Source organism: Hypanus sabinus, chromosome X1, assembly GCF_030144855.1.
Source record: "Hypanus sabinus isolate sHypSab1 chromosome X1, sHypSab1.hap1, whole genome shotgun sequence".
NCBI lineage: Eukaryota > Metazoa > Chordata > Chondrichthyes > Myliobatiformes > Dasyatidae > Hypanus > Hypanus sabinus.
The window spans coordinates 7,115,604-7,134,371 of NC_082738.1; the positions used below are offsets into that span (position 1 = coordinate 7,115,604).

At 38.5% G+C, this 18,768-nt stretch overlaps 1 protein-coding gene across 1 annotated transcript in view; it reads left to right on the forward strand.

The window, feature by feature from the left end:
• LOC132384552 (vesicle-fusing ATPase) overlaps positions 1–18,768 on the forward strand; it is a 277,249-nt gene that overhangs the window by 254,467 nt on the left and 4,014 nt on the right. Inside the window, exon 19 of the mRNA XM_059955720.1 lies at positions 722–835. Within this exon, the coding sequence (XP_059811703.1) occupies positions 722–835 (114 nt within the window). The remainder of the gene's footprint in view (positions 1–721; positions 836–18,768) is intronic.

The window sequence follows — 18,768 nt, forward strand, 5'->3', positions numbered from 1 at the left end:
AAGTAACTGGAGCAGATCATGAATTTTGGATCTTTTGAATCTCAATTGTTATAGTATGTTACAACTAGTTGAATGGAAAGTTAGTTGTCTTAATAATTTGTTCCTTGAAAATAATCTGTATGTTGGAGGTTGACCCAAAGACTAATAAATTATTTATTTAGGATAATTTAAAACCTATTTCCTGCTGTATAAATGCAGCTGGACAGATTTTAATTCCATGTTGCAATAACAATTCCTGGTTAGCCTATTTGTATTTTATTTGGTGCTTTGCTAAGAAAACTGTTGTGGCTCAACATTCATACACAATAAATAATTCATAATTTTCATGCCAATTTTTTTTAATCTAGCATTTGCCTAGTGAAGTATTTTGCACCCTCCTTATATCACTTTTAAAGTCCCTTGCCAACTGAACTGGTTGTTTAAGTCTGCAGTTCACTTTTTCATCTCTTGAAGGTTGCATTTGACCGGTACATTTCTCTAGTATTGTGGTGACTTTAGGGCATTACTGTTCGAATTGGGAGGGGAAGGTGATGCTGACTTGCATCTTCTCTATATTAATCCATTGGAAAGCTCATCGGTATTAATACTCACTGTGCAAGGAATGCAGGGGGAAGCTGCTCTTTGTGGCATGACTACACCTCCAGCAGGAGAAGGAAAAGCATGGAAGGCAATGTTATTGATTATTATTTTCAAAATTAAAATCCAATATTTTTCTTTCAAGCTCCTTGGCAGGTTTGATGATCGAGAACGAACCAGAATCACGCAACATGTGAAGGGGAAGCCAGTTTGGATCGGCATTAAAAAACTGATGATGATCATTGAAATGTCGATGCAGGTGAGTTTGAAAGTTTTAAGTAATTTCAATGCTTGTCAAGTCAAACTGCTGCTCTGTGTGAGATGTTCTATTAAGTGACACTACTGCTAACAGTGACCATCCCCAACGCGACGGAGCTAATACTTGGTATTCATTGGTATTATCATCATTTTTTCCACTGTCAACATCATTGACGAGATACTAGACTGGAAGCATACTGTGGATATAAGAGCTAAGAGGAATTCTCCCAGTCTGCTTGCCAAATATTGCTGAACTTTTCACTGAACAATAATAGTCATTTCTTTTTTTTTCTCTCACCTAACCCGTTGGTTATGTTGCATCCTGTTCATGGTTTAATTCCCACATAATATCTAATCCAGCTGGTGGCAATACAAGTTTGTTGGAGTGATCTGCCAGTACTGTTTCCAATCAGAAAAGCAATTGATATGTTAGTCTTCATTACAAAGCTGATGAAACGTGAACAAAGTTTTTTTTTGTATTTATTATGGTTGCAGGTAGGTCCCATGGTGGATGTTGTGTGGCAATTAACCCTCTACTCTGGAGGGTTGTGGAGGATTTCTGAGTATTCAGGGGACTACAGTATATGAAGATAGTGCAGGAAAATGGCAGTGAGGAAGAATATCAGCCGTGTTAGAATGGAAGGGTCTGGTGGCTATTGCTCTGAATTCTAATGTTATATCTTAGTGTTTGGAACACTCACGTCAATGCTGCTTTAGATTAATTTCTATTTGCTTAGATGAATGTTTTTCTGTTTCTATGAATATAGCTCCAACAAGACTCAAAGCCCAATACCAACCACTTGATAAAAAGTCTAATCACTATCTTGTGAATTCACTCTCACTACTGCAGCTGCAACATAACCTGCAGTGTATAAACTTTATCCCCCCTCTCCCCAGTCCAGTCCACTCCTCCCTGCCCCACCCCGCCCTCGTATCTCAAAATCTTTCCTCCAACTCTCCTAACACATTGGTAGGAAATGACAGGGGAAGCGGGTTTTCTACTGCATCTGGCATCTTCTGAAGTTGAGTATTGATGAGCCTTCAGTAGGCCAAAACAAGTCATCACAAGTCGTACAGTATTTGAGAGGCAGCGTGTGCATGACAGCACCATAATGAGCACATCCCCTCCCAAAGCCATTTGCAATCGCTATTTGTCTTACAACTATGCGAGAGAGGTCATTCCCTTCTAAGATAAAAACACTCTATAGATTTTGGAAATGAAGGGTTTGTTCTATAAAGAAATATTAAGATCAACGTTCTCAAAAGAATGAGAGATGATTTTTGGTAATATATGGTATAGTGAGAGGATTGACAGCACTAGTACTGATACTCTTGCATAGCTTGAGCTCCATCCTTGTATAATGGATATGCATGATCCTTGATGGAATGATTGCATGGTTACAGGATGATATTTTGAATTATGACTGTCCATTAAGTTGATGCAGCTAATTAATGTGGCAGGAAACCTCAGCCTCATCAAGTATCACCTGTGGTATCACAAGGCAAGCACAAGCATCATCCTTATTGCATTTGTTTTCACAGCCATAGCAACAAGAAAAAAAATGCAGGCTGAGAGGAACAAAGAAAGGAGATTCCTTACCTATTATGTCATTTCCTTCATCCTCTGAAGCAAACTATTTGGACAGGCTACTTTTTTCAGAATCATATCTCCAATTCATTATGTAATAATAATGAGTGCATTTATGTCTTTCCACATCTTATGTAAAAGAATGATTCATTTGAGAAAAAAGGTATATTTGATTTTTTTTCTTGCTATCTCTGTCCTCAAGTCATATTATTAGCAAAATATCTTATTGGTGTTTAACGTCGCTGCTCACAAGGTTACATCAACTCCCAATGCAGCAAAGCTCTGAATTAACATTTCCACCCCGATTTTCATTTTGCCTGTGACCCCCAACCCATTCCTTCTCTGTTGCGGGGATCTCTGCAACCTCCAAGGGCATTGCATTCCACATGTATATATCTGCATGTGTGTCTGATGATTCAATTAGTTGCCATGCCTCTTGATCATAACATTCCTTCCTCAACCAATCCTTATCACTAGCTCTAAGAAGTTTCTTGGAATTTAACTTCTTGATCAAGCTTTCAGTCACATGTCCTTGTCTCTTTTTATGTGGCTCAGTATCAGATCTTTGAGTCCTAATAAAGGGTCTCAGCTCAAAATGTCGACTGTTTACTCTTTTCCATAGACACTGCCTGGCCTGCTGAGTTCCTTCTGCATTTTATGGTTGTTGTTCAGATCTTGTTTGAAGCTTCTGTAATGCTTTGCCACATTGAACCATGATTTCAAGGCCAAGCTGAATTTACCACAGGAACTCTAATTTTTTTTTTCTGAAGTCAGCTTAAGCATGCAGATGACAGTGAGAGCAGATGACAGTCTAGACCATTTTATTTTGTGTGTGCACCCAACTCACTCAGATGATTACCGTGATCATTCAACTCTACACAGATCAGGGACTGAATTTGGAGCCTCCTCAGATTTGCCAAACCACCTGGGAACTACTGAGTATTATATTCCATAAACATCACAATAATTACTGATGTTTTAGATTTCACACTGATATTGACTTCTTCAAAAAGTAGCGTTGTTGGTGCCTCAAGTTTTGAAAGGGCGAGTTTCTCTCACTTCAGACTTTTAAGTACCACCTATAAAGGGGGACCAGTTACCCTAAGATTCTTTACAGGCTGACTGAGCTGAATTGTGTTTCTTGCATTTTACTGAGGAAGTGCACCCTTTTCCTCCAAGACAGCACTTTAGGGCTGTTACCTTTTCTTAATGAAGACCAGAAAGAATATGAGTCAGTAGTTTTCAGTTTTGTTTTACAGTTGTACTTCACGTGAGCTATGCAATATGTTTATCATGTTATGAGGGCTACAGGAGATTGGTTTAATTGAGCTGTCTTCCAGCATTTAAGTTTATTCTTGATGGACTTGTAACCCCTTATTTTATGACTGTGGGCTTAAAATCAACCGCTGGATGGGCTCAGAGAACTACATCAGTATTATGAAGGCAGGATAATATTCTACATGTTTTTGGCCTGTGTTTAAGATTAGCGCACTCAGCCATCTATCTTGTATTGTGCTCTGAATACTTATTCTGATTTTTTTTCCGTGAGTACAACAGTCTTTCTTGTCTTGGTTCTCATTTCCATTCTCAATTTTTTTTTTTGCTATGTTCATTCTTCTGACGATGGCATTTTTTTTTTTGGAGTGAGATTCCTTGGAGAACTGCAATGCCCTCCACATTACTTCATAATAAACAACCATTCTTGTGCCACATGCTTAAGCAGTGAATGATTGCATGATTTTTGATTGTTCAGAGACACTACAACCAAGCCTGTAGGAGAGTGAAATGAAAAAACAAATAGGATGGGCTATTTAGTGTCACACTCGCACAATATATAGTTTTTTGGTCTGTTTGAAATTTTGAAAACTCCAGGTCTTTTACATCTCTATGATTTATTCAATATTTTGATTATGAACACGCCCTTTTAGTATGAATGTATTTGGTTAGTCATTCTTAAATAAATTGTGCAAATGGATTTCTTAGCTATGCTAGGTATGAAATACTTTGTTAGCACATGAATGTATAACCTTTAAACAAACCTGACTATAGTACTAATAGTTTACTTCCATTCTTCTATTCACTGACATTCTTAAGTTCCTTCTGTGGCTTTCTTACCACCCTGCAAAGTTATGGACATATTTTATACTCAAGAAATGTAATGATCAAGTTGCCATTATTGGATTTGTGTGTACATATGATCTATAAGCAATTAAACATTGACACAAACTCTACAAAATCCTCTAAATTCAGTGGAAGAGTAAATAAGCTAACATCAATGTCCTAATTAAGGCCAACATTGCCAGCATTGAGGGCCATGTTAGTCAGCTCCTTTGAGTAGGGGCTCACATTTTTTCACGTGCCAGATGTCAGACACTCTTTACAGCTGTGCTACTGGAAGAAATAACCAAGCAGACTGGAAACAATTTAATGATGTCCATAAAGCTTCCATGAAAATGGGTCACTTCCCACTGATTCCTTTGGGATGTCTAAAGGAGAAGCATTTAGCATGGCACTGGTGTCCTTAGTTTCATAACTATGGAGCAGAGGAGACCCTGTGGGGATTGCAGAAGGATGGCACCACTTTTACAAACTGTTTCATCAGCTGCTTCACCAGGCATTGCTTTCTCCATCTGTAGAAAAGTTTGAAGTTTCCGCATTGACCTCATCAGCCATTTCTGTTCTCACGTAACTTGAGTGGAGGTAGGTCACCCTTGATTCTGAGGAACTAGCTAAGGAGGTCTTGTGTATCTAAGCTCAATGAGCCAAGGCACACTGGCATCTGTTGGCCCATCAAAACCAGGAAGTGTACTTCATGCAGATCACACTGCTGAGGGGAAGAAGAATCAAGTACAAAAATGTACCACCTTTTTGATTTGCCAAAGATGCAGGGCATTGACATTGCATTTAGGATTGACATTGAACACTTTTGTCTGCACATTTCAACTAGCACATGCAGAATTTTTGTATGAGGGTGCATTGCCGTTGTCTTTGGGCTTATAATCTCTAGATTTTTGAAGAATAAGGAAATGTACAATATTCTTAGAACTAGACTAAGGTCAATCCACTTACTCTGGTTAGTGTCAGAGTCACATTCTCAGGAGAAAATCTCTTCGTGCAGAGAGATGAGTCTTTAGGGTTCTATGTCCATGGGGTTGTGGAGGTTCCATCACCAAATCACAAAATGAAGGTCAGTAAACTGTAGGATTTTAAAGGAATTGAGACAAAATGGGCAAGTATAGAGAAGTGTCACTGAGGCCAGATATCAGTTTGAATGAACGGTGGAGCAGATCCAAAGGACCAAATAGCTTACTCCTCCTCCTGTCTTTTATTAAATGGAGAAAGTACAGAATACTGTTCTGCTGGATAGCTATCTTTGTATAGAAAATGCAATGAGTCAGCATGGAGGGACAGCAAACAATTAGGCAAATGTTGGCCTTTATTTCAAGAGATATCCAGTGAAGCGCTTATGTTATTTGTACAGGGCATTAGTGAAAGTACCCACAGCTAGAGCATTGGCAATGTATAGACATCGGTCTATTTAGTTAAGAGGGATGTCCTTGCATTGGAGGCACTTCAGAGAAGGTTAATAATGTTAATTCAATGGGACTAAATGTATGAAAGTATGGAATCTGCTCTATTGCCCATTGTGGTCCATGTCTTAACTTCATACACCAAATTTTGCTCCATATCCCCTCGTGCGTTTGGTTAACAATCTGCCAATTTCATAAATAGTCTTCAGCTACCAGTTTTGGAGGAAGCTATCTATTACCCCCCTATGTATAGAAAACTTAATTGAACAAAATTTCGTATTTGTTTAACATAATTATTATTGTTATCATCTAGAGTTTGTGGCTGCCTGCAGAGGTGTATTAAGTAGTCTATGCACGTTGAGCTCACAGGCTCATCGCTGGTAATTTGGTTCTGAATTGGCCTCCAAAGATCAAACTATAAAATCCTGAAGAGTCATGACTGGATGAATGCAGAAAGGATCTTTTCTCAGATACCACTATTTTTTAAAAAATAAGGGAATGCCTATTTAAGGAAGATGAGGGCAATTACTTATTTTGGGGTTTTTTTTGGAGAATCATGGTCTAACTGAACAGTGGATCAGGCAAAAGGGACAAGTGGCCTAATCCCTTTAATTTGTAGATCTACCAGAGTTAATTTCATATATATTGATCATATAAATCAGGATGTTAAATGAAATCCTGAGTATACCTGTATGTGTGTTTGATTCAAATGAGTGCAAATTTTTAGCATGACCCTCTTCAATTCTTGCATTCAAAATATTTTTTTCTTTGCCAGCCTATTTCCTTCCCTCCAGTTGTACTTGAAGCAAAAATAATCTCCTCTTACAGATATGACTTGCCTGGTAACTTGAAATAGGTGGCAAAGTAATCATTCTGCTGCTTTGACACTTGGTTAAGCAGATGAGGTCCAGGTTGCCATCACTGGCTTTTTTTTTGCCACAGAGCTCACAGTGGCACTTGTGGGTCTTCAGGCACATGCCTGGTTCAATGAGGGATTGATGCATTCCAACCGGAGCAGTGCTTTGTCTTAAAAAATATTTTCTTTAGTGACAGGTCATGCAAAATTGAAAACTGCAGGGTCAGGGAAGGGAGTAACTGACTTCAGGTTTTAATAATTATTGGGTATTACTTTGTATCATGAGTATAAAAAGTCAAAGTTATTATGCGTTTTGGGCATTTCTAAATGCCCAACATTCTAAATTCATACAAATAGAAGACTTTAAGCTCTGTATTACAAACCATTGCCTTTAGTCTCAGACTTTCCTGCTCTAACCAATACATATATGAAAATGGTATAGAATGGCATTGTTTAATAGGATAGGCGTGCATAATTGAGGAAAAGCCATAAGCTTTGAGAGTAAGTATCGGTATCACCTTTAATCAAGACTCGGGTACGTATGCATTAAGATTAATTGTGGTTATGCAGATTCCTGTTTGCTCCTTCCATCTTTGTTCTAACTTGCACACTAACGAGAACCTGTAGTGACAAGATATCTCCCCAGGGAATAAAGCCATTTATCTAGATTACTTTTTTTGGGATTTTAATTCCATAGCTGAAGGCTAGGTGCAGAGTTAGTGCACAGTGTAAGAAATACTTCATAGAGCAAGGGCCTGCAAGTACTGACTGCTACTGGGTTCCTGCCCAGTCCAATAAAATATGTCTGGAAATTCATGACAGAACTCAACTGTTTAAATAGTTGTTACTTTTGTATGTTAAATTTTGCAGAAACATTAAACCTATATTTTAATGATTAGTCATGTTCTATATTACACTAGAGTGATGGAAGAGAGAGAGTAGGTATATCCAGTTGATAGATATGAGGTATCACGAATGCCTTCCATCGGTAAGTAAAGCCGATGAATTTAAATCAATGCATTTATGTTCCCCATGAGCCTCTTTCTACCCTGCCCTCGCTGATGTATGCATGAGGGAGAAGAACTTGTACTTCCCTCTCCCTTGTGCTTGCATCTATCTCCCTTAAATATGTTTATGCTAATTAACAGAGCAAAATATCTTGCTCATTCTGCATACTCTGTTGTGTGGCAACTTCTCAATCATGGAACCTGTTCTAGACTGAATTTTGTGCCTAGGTTTTTTCCACCTTTACAATAAATAGGACATTCCCAGCAGACCAAGGAATACAACTGAGTCTGATCACCCTTCACCTGCATTTCATATAGATTCTTTTGAAAGATAAGCTTTTGGGAGTAGGAGCTCTGAAGACACATTTTTGGAGGAATGATATTCAATTGCAGGGTTTCCTGTATGTCATCTTGTTCAACAGAGATCAAAGCTCGAATCTACAACTTGTCAGATTAATATAATGTGAGACAGACCATATTAACTCAACTTTTAAAGAACTAATTCTTCTCAAGTCTACATTTGGAAGAATGAGCTACTGGAATCAGAAGTTTTTAAAATATTGCCACTGCTTTCTGGTTGGTGCATAAATAGAAATGTGAGCATTCGGCCATTTGAAGCAGGACCTGCTCATCATTACTGACCAAAGGTCTACAACTTGAAGCATTAATTCTGATTATTTTTCCATAGATGTTGCCTGACCTGTTGGGAGTTCTGGAAATTTTATGTATCATTTTTCATTTAGTGTTTACATTATTTTATATTTATTATGGGTCTTTAAGGATAAGATATTTGGGTCATCAACCTGAATCATTGACCCCAGCATAATCTGCTGAATATGTCCATCAACTTCAGTTTTCCTTCTGTAATCTTTCCAAGGCAGTTCACATGAAAATGGACTCTGAGCTTGGAAGAGGGGACTAAAGAGAAGCAGCTCAGTATCTGGTGAAATAAATGAAAGCATTCAAAAGAGCCAGAACATGTGCAAACGTTTAGTATAGGCCATTGCAGGTGGTAGGAAGACTTGCACTAAGCAGAAACATCAGGTTCATGATCTCAATACTTCAAAGTATATTTATTATTGAAGTATGTATACTATATACAACCTTGAGATTCATCTTCTTACAGGCAGCCACAAAACAAAGAAATTCAATAGAGCCCATTTTTTAAAAAAAAAAGAGCATCAAGTACCCAACGTGCAGGGAAAAAAGATAAATCGCACAAACAACAAAAGCAAGCAAGCAGTTGAAATTCAAGAAAGTGAATCTACAGCTACAAAGCCAGTTTTCACTGCGGCCAATCCTATAGTCCATTAGTTGCAGGCCATAGCCTCAGTTCAGTGCAGAGACGAGTAAGCTTCACAGAGTAGCAAGCTGAAATGGCCTGGCGCTTAAGTCATCCAAACCTTGGATCATGCCTTGCTCTTGTACCAGATCCCTGCTACTTCGCTATGCTCTTGGCCCATACCCAACCTTTCCAATTTGGCCTGCCACTTAAATCAATCAAACCTCTGTTATGTAACTTTGCAGGACAAGAAATCAAGTTGTAATTAGTCATTGACAGAAAGGTCTATTTGTGAACTGTAACAGATTCTATTGTCCAGTCAGAATTAGCAGAATTCTTTTCTGTAATGCATACTTGACATAGTGCAGTGATGCAGATAGAACTGTAAGTGATGTATCTTTTTGATTCTATATGCTGAAGTTAATTTCAGGCAAAGGGTAACCTATAGTCAGTCAGGTCATGTTACAAGGCTGGGATTTAATGTTTATTAGGCAAAAAGTGTTTTTTTTTTGCTGGTGGCTATAACTGTCACTCTGGAATGCTCTTTTTCATTAGCTGAAAGCATCAAAATCTGAAGTAAGAATTGTGACAAAGGTGCCAAAATGAAGAGTGGATTTTGTACAGGTCTGCAAAAAATATAGTTTAAAATATAGCTCTTATAATTCAATGATGTATTAAAAATAACTAGCAGCAAACTGAGAGCCATCTTTCATAAGTTAATTAGAAGGTTTCATGTTGTGAGTGGATAGTGTGGCATCATAAAGTGAGTTTTTTTTTACTCTGAGAGCTAATTGGAGATGGGGGTGGAAGGAGACAATTATAGTTTAACTTTATTTACTAATCTTTGTCTTAGCATGTCCTTTGTATTCAACCTTACAATTTGCCAGGTTAGTCAATTGTTGCTTCTAATCAGATTTATTGCGTGTACAAAGTAGTTACAATTCAGTTATTTGTAACCATGTTTGGATGTACACACAGTGGCCACTTTATTAGGTACATTCCTGTATCTAAAAGTGGCCACAGGAGTGGAACTCAGTGTTGTCTTTGGCTATAGTCCATTCATTTTAAGGTTCGATGGGTTGTGCTGTTCTACACACCACAGTTGTAATGTGTGGTTATTTGAGTTACTATGGCCTTGCTGTCAGTTTGAATTAACTTGGCCATTGACCTCTGACCTCTCTCATCAACAAGGCATTTTTGCCCACAGAACTGCTGCTCAAGATGTTTTTTTTTTGTTTTTTACACCATTCCCTGTAATCTCCAGAGACTGTTGTGTGTGAAAATCCCAAGATACCAGTAGTTTCTGAGATACTCAAACCACCCCATCTGGCACCAGCAATCAAAGTCACTGAAGGCTTCTGCTCCACTGCCATCCAATTCCTAAATGAACATCAAACCCATGAACACTACCTCACTATTTTTTTTGCTTAATTTTAACTTAATTCTTTAATAGACATATATATACTTAATGTAACTCAGATTTTTCCTCTATATTTATTGTATTGCTGCTGCAAAGTTAACAAATTTTATGATATAAGCCAATGATATCAAATCTGATTCTGATTTTGATCACATTTCTTCCCTATTCTGATGTTTGATCTGAACAACAACGGAAACTCTTGACCATATCTGCATGCTTCTAGGCATTGGTTGCTACCACATGACTGGGTATTTGCATTAATAAGCAGGTATACCTAATAAAGTGGCCACTGAGTATATAATGGACTAATTCAGTGATGAATGATAAAATACAGCTTTGTGTATTTTTCAGATGTGCTGACTTTGCAGATCTCTTCGCTTGGAAAGTAATCTAGTTTTTAATTAAACATTTTAAATTCATTGCAAATTGGTTATCAGGAGCCATTAGTCAATTAGTCATATTAACCAATGAAGTCATTTGATACCTGTATAATTTATAATGGTTATTTTTGAACCTGCCATTTCAGAGATCCTAAATGGACATAATTATTTGATTCAACCTTATTTCCACTTAAAGAGAAATTTGATGCAAATTGCCTTAATAGTGTTAAGGCTTCTGATCTTCCATATGAAGAGAGAACCTATTACCAAAATAAAGATGTCCAACCATCAAGTAAATCGGACCCCAAGACCTCCTCTGCCTGTCCATTTTCCCCTTGGAAAGCTGCTATATGCACATACATTCAATAATAAAGGTCTACAATGAGATCCTGCAAATACAAGCACTGCACCCCATATCCCAAGAGCCATTTCTTGGCAAAGGAAATCATTAGTAATGAAATTCACTGTCACCTTCAAACTCAGCAGAAAACCTGTGGTCTACTGATTAGCAGTGATTGCTGCTGCCCCCATCCCCTCCGCCCCCAACACATTTCAGAGGCGGGGACAAACTGCAGCAGACATGACAAAACATTGGAAAGATATGAGATTCCCTGATACCATAGACAAAATAATTGAAACAATATCTTCCAGGCCACTGAGGTCCAATTTACACTTGGTCAGTTCAAATGGACATTCCACATTGTTTGAGTAGACAAAACAGGCTATCAGTTGACACTTACTACCTATCCTGACCTAGCAAGAGTAGTGAGAATGAATCTCAGCTTGGTGCTGTGCTCCTCATGCAAGTTTGGGAGATCTCCTGTCTCCCTGAAGCGTCTGCACAAAGTGCATCTGGGTGCAGCTCCTCACAAACTGGAACTGCAGCTCAGTAGCCTTTGGATCATTCAGAACGAGGCAGTGATAGATAAGAGCTTATAGGGTGGTAGTCACCCCTAAGTTGCAGGAGGCATTTAGCTGGGTGAGTGCCAGGAGAGGGGAAGGGAATAGGCAGATAGTGCGGAGTACCCTTGTGGCTGTTCCCCTCAATAACAAGTATACCACTTTGAATACTGTTGTGGGAGAGGGGGGAGGGGTGTTGACCTTTCAGGTGAAAGCAGCAGTGACCAGGTCTCCAACACTGAGTCTGGCTCTGTGGCTCAGAAAGGGAAGGGAGGGGTAGTGATGGGGAATTCATTAGTTAGGGGAATAAACAAGAAATTCTGTGGATGTGAAAGAGACTCCAGGATAGTGTGTTACCTCCCAAGTGCCTAGGTAGGGACGTCTCAGTTCAGGTCCACAGTATTCTAAAAGTGGGAGGGTGAACAGCCAGAAGTCATGGTGCATATTGGTTCCAATGACTTAGATAAGAAAGGGGATGGAATCCTGAAGAGAGAATATAGGATGCTAGGTAGAAAGCAGGATTTCAGGAGTGGTAATCTCTGGATGGTTTCCTGTGCCAGTGAAGATAAGAATAGAATGATTTGGCTGATGAATGTATGGCTGAAGAATTGGTTTGGGAGCAGGGTTTCAGGTTTGTAGTTCATTGGGATCTCTTCTGGGGAAGTTATGTCCTGTATAAAAAGGACGTGTTGTACCTGAACCTGAGTAAGACCATTATCCTTTGCAGGAAGGTTTATTAGAGCTGCTGGGGAAGGTTTAAACTAGTTTGGTGGGGGATGAGAATCAGAGTGATAAGTCAGAGGATGGGGCAGTTGGTATAAAAGTAAATGCAGTGTTCAGAGAGACTGAGGAAGGATAGGCAGTGGAAAGTGAAAAATTGCTATCAGTTGGATGTGTTGAGGTGTGTTATTTTAATGCAGAAAGTATCAGGAATGATGATGAGTCTGTAGGTTCTTGTCCTGTGTATATGGAATGTGTACCTCAACTTGGATCTTCTGTAATTATGAGATATAATATACCTATAAGACTAATATGTTAGTCTTAATTCATGGAAGGTCTTCATTAAAAATCTAGTTTCTCATTTACCAAATCCACAACAATTAATTCTTACAAACAACTGGCTTTGAGAAGTCGGGAAGCATAAATAATATATCATCCTTTCTATAAATTAACTTGTCTTCCAACCAGCACTGTGGACTAATTTTAATAGGATGAACACAGTCTATTCCAGTTGTTCATTCAACTGTTTAAGAAAATGGGGAACAGAAGTCAACATAGATTTTGAGAGAGCCAAGGCAAGAATGTGGCGCCTGGGTCAAGATCAGATCAACTTTATATAATGGAAAGGAAGAGCAGTTCAGAGGCCAAAGATCTGTTCCAGCTCCTAATTCTTATGTTCTTATCAGTAGGATTAACTCATTCAATCTTGCCATGCCATTCAGTAAGACCATGCCATGCATCTTCTGTGTTAATGTCCAGACCACATATCCTCTGGTTCCTGTCATATCTAAATATCAATTGGTCTTGAATATAACTAGCGACTGAATAAGGTTAGAGTGGAAAAAAAACTTTGCTGCGTCTCAATTCCAAACTGTAAGCCATTATCCTGAGACTCTACATCCTTTGTACAAGATGAATACTCCCTGACTACATGATGAGCTGTAGGAAAAGATATAATCATAGGATTTGGGTACCACACCAAATGCTGGGCAGTTCTAAATTGAGTATAGCTCATATACTTTTAAATATAACCCAATCAGAAAAATCCAAAAAGTAATTTCTTTTGTACATGGAAATATTTTTGGCACAGTGAAGTGGGAAAGATGTATCAGTAATGTATTAACAAATGAGTCTTGCATCTGGACTCTGCTCTTCTCAGCAAAAGCTTTTGTCCTTTAAAGTTTCTTTCACACTCTTGTGTTACTTGTGCAATTTCCTGCCTCACAAGGGAAACTGCCAGAAATGGCATACAATTAATTTGTATTTTTTTCATAGTGAAAATGTGTTTGCTTTGGTTTTAATGAAGGAAGCCAACTTACATTGGTATCTTCCCACAGCTCTTCAGATTCATTTTCAGGCTGGTTAAGTCTTAAGATTAAGTTGCTTGCCCAATATGTCCCTATTGACTCAACTGGTTATCTAGTTCAGAGGTTCCTAATCTTTTATTTTGTTTCACCTACTTCTGTGAGTTTTGTTCTCAAAGAATCACTTCTGTAGAAACTGTATAGAGTCTCACCCAAGTGGCTGTTCTTTTGAATACTTGTAGTTTGTGTGGGTGAACTGCACCATTGGATGACATCCCAACCAAGCACACTTTTGTCTTCTACAAGCATCTACGGATGTCCTTTATGGTGGTGGTCGCTGAAATGCAGTGGAGTGAAAAGTTTTCTTAGTCAACATTCCTCCCCATGAGGCAGGATACTATTTCCATTTCTTGGGATCCAACTTGCCACCACAGCTGAGATAAACTAATATAATCATATCTGTTCTGGCCTCTAAAGGTGCACTTTGTTTAGTATGAGCATCATTTCCTGTACATAAGCTGTTTAATACAAATTTTTGTATGGGTTAATTTGGATTGAATTGTACATGATGCAGAAAGATAGCCACCTCCGTCCTCTTTATTTGCCCTTGAAACAGCAATATATTTTCACCAGTAAGATCTCATTAAAAGTCCTGAGGAAAGCTTCTGCTTTAGGTGATTTTTGAGAAGGTGTTTAACTCACTGCATAGCTTTGTATATATACACACCATTGAACCAACAGAGTGTTCCTATTGAGACTCAACATAAACTGGATGCCACTGTACAGAGCCCTGGTCTACATCATTGTAGGTGGAAATATATTTAACCTTAAACTGCAGATTTAGTAATGTTTGCCACTCTTAGACAATGTATATTGAAAAGAAATTTGCAAACTAAACTACAGTGTACAATGCTACTAGTATAAGTCACAAATTCCAAATTTTAATTCCATTTAATTTATAATTTTTACAAATTGTGTTTGATGTCCTCTGAGCAAACTTTGTTTCCAATAGAACACCTTCTGGTGAGCCCTTTATGTACCAGTGGTAGGATGAACAAAATCTATTTTTCTACTGCAAAAATGATCATGATCTCATGAAAATAAGTAGAACATATTTAAATATCAATTGCTTAGATGTTAGAGCTGTGTGGAATGTTTTCCACTCAATTCATCTTTGCCAGACCCTTGTAGGAACAAATGATTGAAAATTTGTTTTTAAAACATTCAGGACAAAAATGATGTTTTAAGGTGTGTATGTGAACTGTATAAAGATACCTAATTCAAAGTTGTGCTTGTTGGACAAAACATGTAATTTTAAAAAAACGTGTGCCTTTTGTTATGGTTTGTTTTAGGAGCAAAATCATAGTATGCATTTTTATAGAGACACATTGTCATTTGATGCCTGTGAACATCAACTGCAGGGATTTATTAACCCTGCATCCACCATCAAGCCCCATATTGTACGTTTCAGTGAGATCACCTTTCATTCTTCCAACGTCTAGTTACAGGTCAATGGTTCAATTTAATATCAGAGAATGTATACAGTATACAACCTGAAATTCTTACTCTTCACAGATACTCATGAAGCAGAAAAAAAACCTGCTTAGTCTGTCCTTTTTGAACAAACTACCATTCCAGATATCAGAGTGGTGCACATTCATTGTATTCCCTCTTTCAGAAGTATGTTACCAAACCTTTAAGTAATACTTCATGTTTGCACCCATTGGGGTCCCATAGAGTTGCAATTTTACATTTGTGCTTGAATCCTATTGTAGTAAAGCCTGACATACTACTTGCCTTCCTAATTGCTTACTGCACCTGCATATTAATTTTCAGATTCTGTACACTAATGCCTTTCAATTTCTTACATTTAAAGACCAATTTTATTTTTAAAGTGGGTAATATTTTTTCCATAGTATCATTTACAGCCCATGGCTTTGCTCATTCACTTGTCACTAACTCTGGAAGTGTCTGCATTCCTCTGCACTGCGTGCTGCCACACAGTTTTGTATCATCAGCTGACTTGTATATGTTGCATCGGATTCACTCGTCCAAATCAATGATCACAAACAGCTCAGACTCCAGCACTGATACATGTCATAGGCTCACAAGCTGAAAATGACCAGTTTATTCTGAGTCTATTTTCCATCTCTTAACTGGTCTTTAATCTACACAAGTATCTTGCCCTCAATTTTTTGTGTTCTAATTTTGTTTAATAACCTCCTCCACTGCAACTTATCAAAAGCCTTCTGAACATCCAGATACACCACATCCACTGGTTCTCCTGTGTGTTCTGGCAGTAACCTTAAAGTCAGATTTGTCGAGCATAATTTCCCTTTTTTTAAATTAGAATCAGAATAGTGTTAATGCCAGTATGTCAAACATACCCAAAATGATTGTGATTTGGTGCCAAGCATAAAGCACAGGACAAATATCAACAGGACAAAGAGAGTGGAAAAGACTATTAAACGGACGCTGTGCAGGGTTGGTTAGGCTATTACACCTGAGTGAATTTTTTTTGAGAAGCTGAATAGCTACAGAAAGCACACACAAAATGCTGGTGGAACACAGCAGGCCAGGCAGCATCTATAGGGAGAAGCACTGTCGACGTTTCGGGCAGAGACCCTTCACCAGGACTAACTGAAAGGAAAGATACTAAGAGATTTGAAAGTAGGAGGGGGAGGGGGAAATGTGAAATGATAGGAGATCCTATCTGAGGGTCATGAGAGAGTAGAACGAGGTGTCAGCATATGTGGTACATGGATAGTAAGGGTATGGTGGACTATGGTCATAGTGCAGATTGTTGGGAGTAGGCAGTTTAAATGATTTTGGCATGGACTAGATGGGCTTGAAGGGTCTGTTATATATCATTGTTTTTTCAGTTTCTTCCTCCTAGTCTGACCTGATGATGGCAAAGTACTAGTTCTTGAACAATTGAACTCGATGGAGAAACACCACCGTTAAGTAATTTACACACATTCAGACCTTGACATTGTTGCACTGCAGCCATCACAGGGACTTTAGGCTGCAGATGTTTTGTTCTGCTCATTTATGATGGCCATATGGAAAGTCGTATGGTTTCCGACACAGTTGTCTATTGCCACCAGAATTTCAGGCCATTTTAATAGCTAGTAGCTTGAAAGCAGGTGACATCCATGTCTGTTCTTTCTCAAATGTTGTGCCATTACACCTTCCTCTTATTCCTTCTCAGTAATAAGAGTTTGGTGGGGCATTGTTCCCACTGCCATCAGTTACCATCTTGTAAATTTGTTAGTTAATCTGAAAGCAAAGCCCAGGTATAAACAGAGCAGTGTATACCTTGACCATTTTCCTTTGCCATCTTTCCACTGATACACCTTCCAGCAGCGGAGTTGTCTGGAATAGGACACAAGTCATTGTCACATAATGCAGACATGGCCCATGTGCCCAAGCCTGCATCAGTCACATCAAACATCTGTTTATGCTAATTCCATTTTACTCCTCTACACATTTCCAGCAGCTTCTCACAAATGCTACACTATCATAGAAAAACAACATTTTTGAATGACTAATTAGCCCACCAACCATAATTGTCTGGGATATGGGAGGAAGTCAGAGCACTGCGTGGAAAGCCATGTTGTCACAGGGAGAACGTGCATACTCCACAAAGACAGTCAGTCTTAATCTCAGTTTATGATAATTAAAGGCCTGTAAGGAAAGTGTGGTGCAGCCAGTAGGTCTGCTACCTCACAACAGCTGTGATCCACTTTCAATGCCATCTTCTGCTGCTGTCTGTGTGGAATGTGCACGTTCTCCCTATAACAACACGGTTTTCCAAGGTGATGTGAAGCACCTTGTGGAATTCTCCGTTTGTGATGTCAGTACTGAAAAAAGATTTTGGAGGTTTTCAGATTTTAGTTACGGGGTACTCAGTCTGTATTTCTGGTCTACTGAGATGATGTCCTTGTATCAAAAATGGGGTTTGAACTCCAACTTTATAACTCAAAGGCAAGCATGCTCACACACAGCCCAGAGCTGATGTCCATAGGTCACATACAGCAGAACATGCGGCACTGCCTTGCTTCTCACAAAGCTCACATTCAAAACATTCTCCACACCACAGTACTGTGGCTGAGTAGATGAAAATCTTTCCATGGAAGTCAAAATCAGAGGGGCAAAGAATTGCGGATGCAAAAGAATTGAAATAGAGGAGGGTGCAGGAAATGTATCACAGAATAAAGTGGAGTGGAATTATTTGTTCTGGCTTGACTTTGGATACCCTCTATGCTACATTTTGTGATTCCTATCACTCTCTCTGACTGCAAATTCATTTCAAATGTAATCATTGTATGTATTCATGTGCCTCATGCCATTCTAAATTGACCCTTACCGGTTTTAAACAAAACCTGTCTTGTCATCTTCACTTATCTTGAAATAGTCATTATCTTGCCCATAACATTTGTAGAGTATATTTTTATTTTATGGATATCCTCGAGTATTTTTATAAGCAGTCCCCATGCTTCAAAACCCAATATTTTTTCAAAATTTAACTTCTCGCAATTCAGTTCTTCATTACTGAGAACTACCCTGTGGTTTGCTATCAATTAGCCTGATTCATTGATCTAATATGAAAGGTGATAACTGTCATAAGAAGAGAAATAGCTGGAAATACTTAAGCAGCAGTGGAGAAAGAGAGAGAGAGAGAGGTGAGATTTCTGCGCACGACAGGCAGTTCTGAGAAGTGACTTCACATATGTAATAAGCATAAGTTAATGAAAAATTATCTCAATCATGTATCATCAGCATTGGAGTGAACACATGCCACTTAACGGTATGCTGATCACGAAACAAGCGAAGGTCTATCATGACGAACTGAAAATTGAAGGTAATTGTGAATATTCAGCAGGCTGGTTTTCCAGAAATTGAAGAAAAGGGGCGGCATTAAGTTTTTAAAGATACATGGTAATA